The sequence below is a fragment of the Astyanax mexicanus genome, chromosome 8 (assembly GCF_023375975.1).
Source record: "Astyanax mexicanus isolate ESR-SI-001 chromosome 8, AstMex3_surface, whole genome shotgun sequence".
Classification (NCBI taxonomy): Eukaryota; Metazoa; Chordata; class Actinopteri; order Characiformes; family Acestrorhamphidae; genus Astyanax; species Astyanax mexicanus.
Genome location: NC_064415.1, coordinates 44,612,059 through 44,626,352, shown reverse-complemented (window position 1 = coordinate 44,626,352; position 14,294 = coordinate 44,612,059). Strand labels below are relative to the sequence as shown.

Genomic DNA, 14,294 nt, shown 5'->3' with positions numbered 1-14,294 from the left:
CCATCTAGACTACTAAGGTTAGCTAGCTTAACGCTATCACAATATCTCACTAGTTTGTACTTATCTATCCTTTTTTTCTAAATGTCTGAAAAATTAGTCATGGTCTCTGAGGTCTCTGTTATCGAAATGTTGCTTGTTGCTTGGGAGTAGCTTGTTTTTTCGCTGTGTGCAGATTTTAGGCTTACAGAGAAAGGAATGGTTCGGTCTGTTTAAATTATATGTTGATGTTCAGTCCCGATAAAAAAAAGCTTCAGTTTCTAATGAACTTCACCTCAGACAGAGGACTTGGACTCGGCCGGTCTTGTCCACAGTCTCAGAGTCCACCTCACCCAGAGACCGAGACGAGACCGATTCCAAACAAGGTCGAATCCAAGACGAGACAGAGACCACTCATTTTTGGTCTTCTACTTCAACTATTGCAGGTTAGGAGATATAATTAGACTCAACATTGCTAACTAAAACTAAATTAACAATGTTTTGCTTTGTTGTTTTAGCACTATAGCTACAAAGCTAATGTGGATAGTTGCTGTGATAATCCATGTGTTTGTAAATAGTTTTTCTACAGTATATCAAGTGATTAATTCTTGTGCTGTTCCAGCTGTTAGGCAGTGGCAAATCTGCAGCCAAATTACACTATTTTTAGTCAAAAGAGTTAGAAGTTAATGAGTTACAAGTATATTTATGTAATATTATTATTACATAATAAATCACATTTAACACAATGTGAGCTAAGCACTAGCACTGTAGCACCATGGGCTTAGTTGAAGCATCATATCGAAAGTGAATTGGAATAGCTGCAGTGCCTACTGATGGACATACCGGGAACGGCTCCAGCCCCTCTGTGAAGACGAAGCCCTCTATGAGGTGTGTGAGGATGTGTGGTCTATTGCTGGCCTGTTGGGGCTGCTGGCTGGCTGGGGGGGAGCTGCTGCTGGAGCTTCTTGCCGCAGGCTGGAGCGCTGCACCTTCCGCTAACTGTATAACAGATCTGCTGGACTGTAAACAGGACAGCTCTGATGGAACTGTTAATGACAGGAAATAAGAATGGGGTGTTGTGACTTCTTCAACTAAATTTGTAAACAAATGTTGCTAAGCACATCAAGCTAAGAGTCCAATGTAGCTAACAAATACTAGATGTTTGTGTATACCAGTTAGCAACATGTTTTGTAAATTAGGGCTGCAGTGATTAGTCAACAAAATCGACAATGTCAATTCTAAAAATTCTAAAATTATTTAACTGATTTGTAACATCACCGTTCTACACACGGTGCTGTGGATAGAAACACTCACTCAGGTTACACTCAGCTTGGTGTGAGTCATTATTTATATTTGCCATGGGAACTTGTTATGTAAAGGTGTACAAACTTCAGCAAGTAAGGTATAACATGCACTGAAATAATAGCCACATCCACAGAAAGCAGAGATATAGAGGGCAAGGCAGAAATAATCATTGACTATATTACAAACTGATTAGTCAACTAACTAGTAGTCAACTACTGAATAATTATTAGTTGCAGCCCTAATGTAAATGAAACAACATTACTAGACAGATTTAGTGATTGCACAGCACAAGCAATTCCCAATAGACTAGTGTTCCAGGTGGCTGCCAAACCCTTTAAAAACACAGGTTCATAATTCTGTCCTTTTTACCAAATCCTACGATATTCAACACTAAAACAAACCAATCAGCTGCAAAACTAAAACTCTGCAGGTATTTACTCTGACATTTGTTTTTTAGAACTGTGCTTCTTGCTAACGTATCAGCTTCTGTTTACACATGAACCTTCTGTTGATCTCCTCAGAATTGTAACGACTCTCCTGCAGGAAAACTTCCAGCTTCACTGTACCAATATTTCCACTCTTGTTTATGTTCATATTAAAACCCTGAACTGGTTTAATTAGAGCTGCACATTTGAAAGAGGAAGGAGGCACCTGTTTGTGCGTTGTGCTGGGTTACATCTCTGCAGGAGTTGTGCTTCTCTACTGTTGGGGTCAGTGCTGGGGGGCTGGGGGTCCTGCTCCTGTTGGGACATTTTTGTACCTCATGTCTCAGGACATCCAAACGATCCTCCTGCAGTGACTGGGCCTGTTAAACATTAAAGTGACCGTTTGGCATAGACAACGTAACATACAGTCCCAATAACATCCAGTAGATAGCTTATATGGTGTTGCTAGGGTACTGATAGGTGAATACTACGATGCTGTAACACTGTGTAAATGAAAACATATTAACAGCATGTTTAAATTATCCATTAATAAAAAGCCTCAGACTCACTAAGGCTGCATCCATGTGTGCATTGGGCTGCACCTTTAGGTCCACGGCTGCCGTCTGTGGAGGTGGGAGGTTCTGGTAGGGCAGCTGAGCTAGAGTCTCAGCCACAGGCAGCTCATCCTCTGACAGCAGCATGTGGTCAGACTGCACGGCCAGTGCATGGACGGAGCGTAAGGACAGCCTCTGTACGGAGGGTGGAGGAGGAGCGGCTGCAGACAGCCGGGGTGGTGCCAAGGTCAGGGGCGGTGGAGGTGGGGGGAAGCTCAGGGGCTGAGGATGGCACAGGGGGTCCACTACTGGAGCAAGATGAAGAGGAGGAGGGTCCGGTAGAGCCGGAAGCATTGAAGTAGATGCCACTACAGACTGCTGCTGTTCTGTCTTCTGATTGGCCAGGTGGTCACAAGGGGTGTGGCTTGAGACAACCTGTTTTTTTGTAGAATGCAAGAAATCAATTACAATGTTGCTGTTTGTTATTTTGGTTTTATATCGGAATATTTGCTATATACAATGGCATAAAAAAGTTTTTTGCCCTTTCCAGACATTTTCCCCCCTTGTTTTCATACTAGTTTTAAATTATTTCATTTATTAAGGGAAAAAGATACTAAAAAAACTGGCCCTATGTGTCTAATAAAAATCATAGAAGAAGTTATTAAAATCTATCAGTCTGGAAAAGGTTACAAAGTCAGTTCCAAGGCTTTGTGACTCCAGTGAGTCACATTAAGAGCTATTATTCACAAATTAAGAAAAAAAACGGAACAGTGGTAAACCTTCCCAAAAGTGACCGGCCTACTGATATTACTCCAAAAGGGCCTGGACAAATCATCCAGGAGGTCCCAAATGAACCCAGAACAGGGCTCACTTGCCTCAGTTAAGGTCAGTGTTCATGATTTAATAATAAGAAAGGGACTGGGCAAAAATTGTATCCATGGGAGAGCTCCACTACCAAAAATAACGCAAAGGAATAATCCCCAGGAAATTGGGAAAGTATTCTTTGGGAAAGTTTTTCACATCACTTTATCCAGGCACTCATCGGGTAACGTGCAGCTCATCCCAAAGGTCTTGGATGGAGTGGCATCACTTCAGAAAAGCCCAGTGTTAGAGGGGCTTTAAATCCCACTAGGCCATGCTTGTTATTGGGCACATTAGTAGATTATGTTTTTGTTCTTAACAATCTACTAATTAGAAAGGGTGTCTAAATACTTTAGGACTTTTTTATGTGTTTCCTTTAGTGCATCACTCAGATTCTAACCTCGCAGTGATGTGATAGGACAGCGGTGGAGGTTGGCGTGGTCTGGGACAGCAGGGATAGTGAAGGGTGACTGCTGTCCTGTGAGGTGACCCGCAGAGCAAACGGCTGCCCCTGCCTCTGAGCCACGCCACTCTGCAGGATGAACTGAGGAGTTGCCCCCTTCGGGCTGGGTGGGCAGTTCATCTGGTGCCGCACCAGAGCTGGAGAGGCCCCTGCTAAAGAAAGAGATTGAATAAGAGAGCTTGCTGCCACATCTACTGAGAGAAATGTATCATCTACTCACTTCTGGATGTCTCAGTCAGGGCCTGGGAGAGCTGTGTGGATTTCAGGGGACATATAGACATTCTTGGGAGTGGGGTGACCAGAGTCTGACCCTGAGTGCTCTTCAGCTGGATGCCATGTGCAGCACTGAGGGCTCCTGGAAGATGTGTTCGCAGAGCCAAGCTCGGAACCTGCAGTGTGGGTCAGCACAAGTGACAGCACTACATTATGCACAGCAATACAGATTATCAAATAAACTACTTTAAAATGGTTTAGTTGAAGTGTTGTCACCTGTGTGGAGAGGGGCTGAGAGGAGGCAGAGCATAGAGCAGGCAGATCAGCAGCTACTGTGGCAGCAGGAGCCAGAATCAGCTGCCAGAGTGGAGAGATACAGGTTTTTAACTCAAGGGACCAGTCAGCACTTTACTCTTAAGTAGTGTGATAAGCAGTAAAACCAACAACACAAAAAAAATCAGTAAATGTAATTCATTATATACTAATGATTAACTAATGCAACATTAAAAGGCATCCAGTTCTAGGAGCAGGATACATCCACCCCCATGCTTCACAGTTGGCGTGTTCTTTTAAGAAAATGCTGTTCATTTTTCTTTAAGCAAACCCTTTGCAGCTAATCCTGTTTGTGCCATGAGTTCACAACAGTTACATTTCCTTTTATAATTCTTCATTAAAAATGACAGCATTTCCTGCTAACAACGCTGCACGGTACAACAGAACACATCCCCTCTGATTTATTGCAGGTTCTTGGCTGTAATATGGGGGGCTTGATTTGCCTGTCTTGTCAGCAAACAAGCAGTTTTCTTCGATAATTTACTTGGTTGTTAAATTTCTTCTTGACCTACAAAGTTCCCCTTAACTGCCATTCGCTAATTACAGTCAATGATTTGTATGCATTGTAGAAGCCAAAGTTTTGTATAAGGCAAATAATCAGCCCGTGATAACTGAGAGAAAGGTGCTCCAGTGGGGGCAGACTGAAAATATACTGCTTAAATATGTGTTAATTGGTGTCATTGCACCTGTAGAGGAGTTCCTAATACTGACAGAACATCTAGGAATGTTTGGCAATTTAAATCGTCTTTATTGCTGCTAGTGGTAAACGTTTCTTACCATCTGAGTGCGCAGGTACATCTGAGCCTGACTGCCAGGAGCCGAGCCATTCCCCAGCAAAACGGCCTGCTGGGATATCGTCCCTGTAGAGGCGGAGACAGTGGGGGACTGGAGTTGAGAGAGCGAAGAGCTGGGCAGTGGGACCTAGAGCAGAGTAACAAATCCTGTGTTTACATCAGTGTTTACTTCCCTAGCACCCTACAGACTTTACATCTTCAAATCAGTGACACTGTGTAAATTGCTAAGACACTTACTGCACTGCTCCCATTGGCTGATGAAGGAGAGGAGGTGGTCTGCTGGCTGTTTGACTGAAAACCAACAGATAACAACACAAATACAGCAAAGAGACAAACATATCAGAGTAAAACAGGTACATTCTGGGCAGTTGATTTAGCAATTGCAGTATGGGGTCTTGACCCACCTGATGAGTAGACCCCACTGAGGTGTGGGCAGCAGGGCAAGTGGGCTGATGGTGTTGATGGAGGGTCTGCAGCATTATGTGATGCTGCTGTGCTGCATACATCTGTTGCAGGTACTGAGTCACACCTGCAGGCCTGTGTACGGCCTGCTGGATCACCTACAGCACAAACACACAAGCTCAAAGGCTATGCCTGTCACAATAACAACATTTTCAGGACGATATATTGTGCCATAAATGATTGCGATGAACAATAATATTGTCATTTAAAGCACCACTATAGAAAAAGTTTTTTCCTACTTCTGGGCTCCCAAAGGAGCTTTAAGACAGTGTGTCACATTAATAATACACTAGCATAATACTATTACACCATTTTACAGATAAACTAACTTTATTATTAAGAACAGACATTGGGCTCCCAATATAAAAATATTTTAATATTCTAAATAACTAAAGCAAATAAAGTACAACAATCCGTGTATCATTCGTTCATTTGATATTCAATTGAGAATCAAAATCGGAAAATTAAAAAACCAATTCGTTTTTTCGTTTTTTCGTTTTTGAATATAATACCAAAAAACGAATAACGGCTTGTATTTTGTATTTTTATTTGGTTATCCAAACAAAAATTGGAAATTTAAAAAACGGACCAGGAGCCGAATTTGATTTTGATTTTGAACTTGACCCATTTGTGTGCCCCGGAAGTTACTGATTTGTTTATTCTTGGTGGGTTTCTGTTGCGCGGGAGTTCACTGCAGTGTTATCTACACAGTCTGTATTGCTGTAGGCTTTGGATGGAGTTGAGGATGGAGAGTTTTATCTTGTTCAGAGGAACTAAACGCGTTGCAGTGAAAGAAGACGATATGACAACAGAAAATACATGTCTTTTTCGCTTAAGGTCGTGTTGAACACAGAACCTTCTAACACTCATTGCAGAACATCGCTGGATCCCCATTTGCTGCAACGTGCACGAAATCTCTTCATGCGTCTTACCACCTTCAAAAAGATCTTTAATTAGGCCAGAATGTGGTTCCAGTCCGGCCATGCTGCCTACAGCAATACAGACTGTGTAGATAACACTGCAGTGAACTCCCGCGCAACAGAAACCCACCAAGAATAAACAAATCAGTAACTTCCGGGGCACACAAATGGGTCAAGTTCAAAATCAAAATCAAATTCGGCTCCTGGTCCGTTTTTTAAATTTCCAATTTTTGTTTGGATAACCAAATAAAAATACAAAATACAAGCCGTTATTCGTTTTTTGGTATTATATTCAAAAACGAAAAAACGAAAAAACGAATTGGTTTTTTAATTTTCCGATTTTGATTCTCAATTGAATATCAAATGAACGAATGATACACGGATTTACAACCACCCTGGGACTGTGGGTTCTGAGAAAACTGCACTAAATATTAAACAGACCTTTATTTAAAAAAAAAAAAAGTAACAACATATAAATTAAAGTAACTTTTACATTATTTTTATTTTTTAACTCTGGACACAAAGAAACTTGCAGATTCCTTTTTATGATCATATATGTATATGCTGTAAAACACAAATTAGCTCAAAAACACACGTGCTCATATGATCAAAGACACAGATAGCTCAGCAGCCCAGAGCTCTTGCTATAAATGTATTTTTTAATGTAACTGTCAGACAAATTCCGAGCAGGAACCCCAACATGTTTACTGTGTGGGGCTTGAGGCAGGATCTCTCAATTTTTATACTCAATATTCAGCTGGATGAATTGGGCTGAATGGTAAGATCTCAGGTTAGTAGTATTGCCAGCTTTTGTTGCCACTGTTGTGAAACAAATTTAAACATACCGGCTGATTCGCGTTGATGGTTCTCATCGCTCATTTGGCTTAAAGCCAAAATACTCCCACACCGGAGCTGTGGAAAACGGCTTTAAAACAAAGTCCATACCGGACTGGACTACTCTAAACGTTCTCGAAGTTGTTTAGTTTTGATAAAGTCCAATTAGCCTCGAATATGTTCACTAGCTAACACATCTCCACACATTCACACTCGTCCTGCTGCATAAGCTCTGCATGCACTCATTTCCTAACCGATAGATGTCGCTGTCTGACAGATTCGCCGAGAGCCGGTGAGAGAGCAGCACAGCGCGACTTGCTCTCTCATTTAAACAAATCCACGCGGAAACCCGCGGCTGTTATCGACAGTCCTACTTATAGGCATGTTCGAAACTGTCTGAGCTGATCTGTGATTGGTGTGGTTGGTAATGACAGCAAAAGAGAGAGTAAGGCATACCTGTCAAGTTTTAGATTAAAAAATAAGGGATATTTTCCTCCGTCCGCTTAAAGCCGTCCCACCAGCCCAACAAAGGTTCAGTATCCCTTACATTTTAAAGACAGGTTTACAAAAAATCTAAAATAACCACCTGTGAACCACTTACACACTACAATTAGATTATCAGAATCTGATAGGCCTACCTTTGTTGACACTGAAATGTTGTGGACATTCCTTTTCTAGATATTTAAAAAAAGTTAAGATTTCATGTCTTTTTTGGGATAAATGCACTCTTTTATATGATATATTCTTTTATTTATTTAATGGATTTAAAAGTCACAAGCTGTAATTTTTTAATTTTTAAAAGGTTTAATCTGTGTGATTTATTCGGAGACGAGTATTTTTAAGCAGCTATCAGTAAAATCTCATCACAGTTTACATGATTAGCCTACCGTTACCTTTCTTTTAGAAAAATCGCTGTATATCCAGATCTGTTTTAACATCAGCAGCTCCGACTAGCTGCCTGAACTCACAGCGGGGGGCGGGGGTCTGACCCTCCTTCGAGCTCCGCAAAACCAGCAAGCTGATTGGCTGTTTCTCCTGAAAGGCGGGACTTCCTCCTTGAACCGGCACCACGATTGGTTAAGAGACACAGAGCGGTCAGTGCCCTGTCTCCTCAATAATAACGTTTTTTTTTTTTTATACAATACGGGAAATTTACGGGAAAATACTAATACGGGAGGAAGGCGGGAAAGAGGAGTAAAATACGGTAGTTTCCCGGCCAAAAAGGGAGACTTGACAGGTATGGTAAGGGAGAAAGAGAGAGAAAGAAAGAAAGAAAGAGATGGATCACATCATGAGAAGACCATGACAGTATGAGAGTGTGTGTATGTTACCTGGACAGTGTGCCGGTCAGTGTGGCCAGGTTGTGTGTGCTGGGCAGAGGGTGTTGACATGCTGGACAGTGTGGTGGTCTGGACACTGGTGTTTGAAGCCACAACTTCACCACTGTCTTCCTCCATGACTGACCACCAAGCTCAGCAGTGTCAATGAGGCCACTAAAACAGTCCGGACAACAGTAAGCATCAGGTAGTTTAGTTAGCATTAGTTTTCAGTTAGTTCATTTTATCTATTTTAACCTGAACCTACACATCCCTGAACTAAACCTAAACCAGCAGGCTACACTGCACCACCTGCAGATGTGCATTGACTTCAGAAGGTCCAGGCTCTCTGTTTAGCAGCCAATCTCCATTGGGGGGGTGGATGTGGAGGTGGTCAAGTCCTACAGGTACCTTGGTGTGCACCTGGACGATAGGCTGGACTGGTCAGTGAACACTGACTCCCTCTACAGGAAGGCACAGAGCAGACTGTACTTCCTCAGGAGGCTCAGGTTCTTCAGGATCTGCCAGAAACTCCTGCTGATGTTCTACCAGTCTGTGGTAGCCAGCGTCCTCTTTTACGCTGTGGTGTGTTGGGGAGGCAGCATCAGCAAGAGGGATGCTGGCTAACACCACTGGCAGAGAGGAGAGCCCTCAGCAAGCTGCTGAACATTATAGACAATGTTCACCACCCTCTGCACAGAGCCATCACCAGGCAGAGGAGCTCACTCACTGCTGTCCCAGTCCTGCTCCACAGACAGACTCCGAAAGTCTTTTGTCCCTCAGGTCACAAGACTGTTCAACTCCTCTTAGACTCTTTCTGAAACTTTTTCATTCCGGCCACTCTGGTCACTTCATTGACACACCCTCCAAGATGCCCTATTTATAAAATTTTTATAGTTTTACCATATTCTGAACTAATAGTTTATTTTTTGTCCACGGTTTACACTTGTACAATTTGCACTGCTAAATTATTATATAACTGCGTACTTGCACATCCTGTATATCTGACATCATTATTTTCAATATGCACAGCAACTGGTGTTCATTGTTGTTTTACTGTGCTAACTGCACTAACTCCATTACACACACTAAAAAAGACTCTACTTTTATACTTTTTATTTTTTTTTTATTTTTACTGTTTTTTTTATCTGTATCATAGTATCATTTTTGTAACTTCTGTGTACTGTGTATACCTGCTGGTGCTGCGTGTCCAGAATTTCCCTCTGTGATCAATAAATTATCTATCTATCTATCTATCTATCTATCTATCTATCTATCTATCTATCTATCTATCTATCTGTCTGTCTGTCTGTCTGTCTTCTACATTTGCACTACTGCTTATACCGGTTCAGTTTATACTTGTACTGTCATTCCCTCTTAACCCCCCCTCACTACTGCACTATAGTCTTGTCTCTTGTCTCACGTATATCTATATCTGTGAACTTGTTGTATTGTACATTTAGTGTATCTCATTATTTTACATAATCCTTTTTTCTGTACTTGCTGTAACTTTGGGAAGAAGAAAAGTTATTTCAATTGTTGTATGTCCTGTACATATGCAGTATTGACAACAAAACTACTTGACTTGACTAAACATTTAAGAAGCAAACTCTAGACTAAACCTAAACCCAGCTCAACTTAATCCAAATGTCCTGAGCTCCAACCATCATCACTTTTCTAAACTTAAATCAGCAAGCTGTAGTGTAAACCTAAAACTGCACAGGTTCAGTCTAAACATAAATCAGTACTGCTGTAGTCTAAATTAAACCACCAAGCTCTGAATGAAATCAAAGCTTGCACATCCTATTATTATTATTATTTAAATTTCCACTAGCAAGTTCTAGACTAAATGCAAACCTACAGTCTAAACTTAAAACATCACACAGAATCTAAACCTTCACAGTAGCACCCCAAATGAGCAGAGCTCCAGACAGTTATTTAAATTTAAAGTTAACTTAAACAAGCATGGTCTCGATTAAACCTGAATCTCCACAGCTCCAGACTAAAACTTCATTTGTACAGCTCCAGAGTAAACCTAAACCAGCACAGTGACCATCTAAACCCACAACACAATGTTAGACTAAACCAAAATCTGCAGAGCTCCAGTCTTAATCTGCACAGCACATGACTATGTGTCTAAGATTTAAGCTTAGACATATATTTTACAGGTTCATGTTTAGACTGAGGCTGCTTAGATTTGTGTGTAGGATGGAGCCGTGCAAGTTAGGTATAAATAGTTGCTGTTTAGGCTGTTTAGGTTTAGATTAAACCTGCAGCTGTACAGGTTTACGTCTTTACTGGGGCTGATGCAGATTTGGGTTTAGACTGACGCTGTTTAATATTTAAGTTTATACAGCAGCTGTACAGGTTTAGGTCTAGACTGACTCTGTGCAGATTTAGGTTTAGACCAACGCAGTTTAATATTTAAGTTTAGACGGAAGCTGTACAAGTTTAGGTCTAGACTGACACTGTTTAATATTTAAGTTTAGACTGGCACTGTGTAGATTTAGGTTTAGACTGACGCTGTTTAATATTTAAGTTTAGACTGAAGCTGTACAGGTTTAGGTCTTGACTGGGTCTGTGCATATTTAGGTTTAGACTGACGCTGTTTTATATTTAAGTTTAGACTGAAGCTGTACAGGTTTAGGTCTAGACTGGGGCTGTGCAGATTTAGGTTTAGACTGACGCTGTTTTATATTTAAGTTTAGACTGAAGCTGTACAGGTTTAGGTCTAGATTGGGACTGTGCATATTTAGGTTTACACTGACGCTGTTTTATATTTAAGTTTAGACTGAAGCTGTACAGGTTTAGGTCTAGACTGGGGCTGTGCAGATTTAGGTTTAGACTGACGCTGTTTCATACTTACGTTTAGACTAAAGCTGTACAGGTTTTGGTTTAGACTGACACTGTTTAGTATATAAGTTTAGACTTAAGATGTACAGGTTTAGGTTTAGATTAGGGTTGTGCAGATTTAAGTTTAAACTTGAGTTATCAGGTTTAGTTTCAGATTGTTTCAGGTTTAAAACTATGTTTAGACAAAGCCTGTAGACCTTATTAGTATAGATGTTAAGTTGTTGATAGTGATGTAGATGAAGAGTGAACTCTGAAGCGTTTTACTGAACTGTAACTGCACTCTGCCGCAGCTCGAGCGGTTTAATCTCTGGTCTAAACCCGCTCTCCGGTCTAAAGCTGCAGAGCTGCTGTCTGTCTGTCTCTCTGCTGCAGAAACGCCCCCCTCCTGCAGCACAGTCTGAGCCCCCTCCCAGCTCTTCATCCCTCCTGCTCCCGCGCCGCGCCTCGTTTAAACCCAGAGAAAGCGGTGACCCGTCCCGCAGAACGCGGCAGCTCTGTCTGCAGGTGAGATGAGCTGGAGGTGCATCACTCTTACCTGTCTGCTGTTCGATATTACCCGCGCGCCTCGGCGAGACGCCACGCTCTGCGCACCCGTACTCAGACACGCCCCGCCCCCTGTGCTGTGATTGGCTAAAAGTCTGACTCTCGACTGTCCTCCAGAGGGCGCAGGAGGGTGGAAAATGAATGGGCTTCTATAGCGCTTCAACACAACAGTGGGATTTATTTGAATTAGCCTAAAAACGTCTTTTTTCATCAAAAACAGGTGTAGAATAGTTACAGATAATCATCTTGATAATTGTGACAATACACATGTATTATTATGACTAAAAGGGTGGGGATAAATTGATGTAGACTGAAAGGTCAATCATCTGTATTCTTTCTGAATAGTTTTAAAGCTCTTACACTCTCCAGTTTATTTGTATCAGGAATGACACAAATAAATGCAAATAAAATGTGTATCGTATCCTAAATATTATGGATTTTTATATATTTATTCATTTATTTATAAATCCATAATATTTAAGTTAAATACACATTTTATTTGCATTTATTTGTGTCATTCCTGATACTGTAACAAATTATCCCATCTGAAACATCTGGAACATTCTACAACAAGTCATATCCTCATTTGTTTTTCTGTATATTTTATCTAATTTTAACTATAACAGAGGAGCTCAATCTCAACGCTCATTCCTTTTACCTAAATTAATTCTTAGATCTTATTTAGTTATTTATTTTTGCTAACTCTATGCTAAAAACTCACTCCTGTTTCTTTCAATCCAGTTATATAAAACATAAAAAGTATCAGGAATGAGTGACAGTAACAGGAGTGATTTGTTTGTCATACAGTTGCAAGAAAAAGTATGTGAACCCTTTGGGAATACATGGATTTCTGCATAAATTGGTCATTAAATGTGTTCTGAAAAAGTATTTAAACCTTTGTGTTTAATAACTGGTTGATCCTCCTTTGGCAGCAAAAACCTCAACCAAACATTTCCTGTAGCTGCAGATCAGACCTGCACAACAGTCAGGAGGACTTTTGGATCATTCCTCTTCACTAAACTGTTTCAGTTCAGCAATACTCTTGGGATATCTGGTGTGAATCGCTCTCTTGAGGTCGAGCCACAGCATCTCAATTGGGTTCAGGAGGTCAGGACTCTCCAGAAGGCATATTTTTTTTCTGTTAAAGCCATTTGGTTGTTGATTTACTTCTATATTCTGTTGCATCATCTATCTTCTGTTGAGCTTCAGTTGGCGGACACATGGTCTTAAGTTTCCTGTAAATTGTCTTGGTAAACTTGAGAATTAACTTTTCCTTTGATGACAGCAATCCATTCAGGCCCTGATGCAGCAAAGCAGCCCTAAATCATGATGCTGCCTTCACTATGTTTCACAGTTGGGATGAGGTTTTGATGATGGTGTGGTGTTTTTTTTTCCCACACATAGTGTTTGGTGTTCCTTCCATACAACTAAATTTTGGTTTCATCTGTCCACAGTATATTTAGCCAGTTCTTCTGTGGAACATCCAGGTGCTCTTTTGCAAACTTCAAATGTGCAGCAATGTTTTTTTGGACAGCGGTGGCTTCCTCTGTGGTGTCCTCCCATGAACTCCATTCTTCTTTAATGCTTTCTTTATTGTAGATTTGTCAGCAAAAATGTTAGCATGCACTGTAAGCCTGGACAAGTTGGATTTACTTTAAAAAATTGAAGAAACCGGTTGTCTTAAAAAAGTTAAGTTATGGGTAATAAAAACGTAAGTTAGCATAACTTAGAACATCAAGTTATTACAACTAAAGTGGAAATTTGGTAAGAACTTTTAAGTAATGGGGAAAGAAAACTTGAGTTAGCATAAATTAAAACATTAAGTTATAACAACAAAAGGGAAACTTGATTTATTTCTAAGGCAGCCCAGGGGGAAACACTACACACTGATGTTGAGTGTCAGAAACTGTTTGACACACCCAGTATGCAAATAGATTGTGACAGAAGCCAATGGAAAATAATCTGCCAATGGCAGCAGACTTATAAATTGGTTCAACTCAAAGATCTCTGTTTAAATATATATGTGCCCACAAATGTTCAACTAACTCAAAATAGTTGAGTATTGTTTAGAAATATCCAATGTTTTGTAATAACACCTAAATTTACATATTAATTACATGATTACAGAGAACTTTCAGAAAGGAAAATTACCACTTTAGAAAGTGTTTCATGCTCTTTAGATACATACATAGATACATACCAGAGTTTCAAATATTCATATGGAGCATTTGAGCAAATTGGGGTGAGTGTAGCGAGTAAACCTCACAAACCACCCGCTTTACTGGAGCTTCAGAACCTAGCTGTTTCTCTGGGTTAGGATGTTCTGGTATTGGATTATCCTATTTAATACGGTAAAAGCAGACGTATCGGCTTATGGTTGAATGTGTTAAATTTACCTGTCAACTAAGAACACAGTTCCTCTTCTGTGAAAGGTGGTGGATA

At 40.6% G+C, this 14,294-nt stretch overlaps 1 protein-coding gene across 5 annotated transcripts in view; it reads right to left on the bottom strand.

The window, feature by feature from the left end:
- Nucleotides 1-11,916, bottom strand: part of phc3 (polyhomeotic homolog 3 (Drosophila)) — a 30,903-nt gene extending 18,987 nt beyond the window's left edge. Inside the window, exons 1-11 of one of the 5 annotated variants that reach the window (XM_022677984.2) lie at nt 11,845-11,916; nt 8,472-8,633; nt 5,329-5,484; nt 5,162-5,215; nt 4,908-5,051; nt 4,074-4,154; nt 3,805-3,973; nt 3,522-3,736; nt 2,276-2,695; nt 1,933-2,086; nt 820-1,022 (exon numbers count right to left, since the gene is read on the bottom strand). In XM_022677984.2, coding sequence (XP_022533705.2) covers nt 820-1,022; nt 1,933-2,086; nt 2,276-2,695; nt 3,522-3,736; nt 3,805-3,973; nt 4,074-4,154; nt 4,908-5,051; nt 5,162-5,215; nt 5,329-5,484; nt 8,472-8,597 — 1,722 coding nt within the window. In that variant the 5' untranslated portion in view covers nt 8,598-8,633; nt 11,845-11,916. Of the gene's footprint in view, nt 1-819; nt 1,023-1,932; nt 2,087-2,275; nt 2,696-3,521; nt 3,737-3,804; nt 3,974-4,073; nt 4,155-4,907; nt 5,052-5,161; nt 5,216-5,328; nt 5,485-7,151; nt 7,379-8,471; nt 8,689-11,844 lie in introns of those variants that run through there. The other 4 variants (XM_022677986.2, XM_022677985.2, XM_049482891.1 and 1 more) reach the window with 4 other exon arrangements.
- Nucleotides 11,917-14,294: the final 2,378 nt, after the last annotated feature.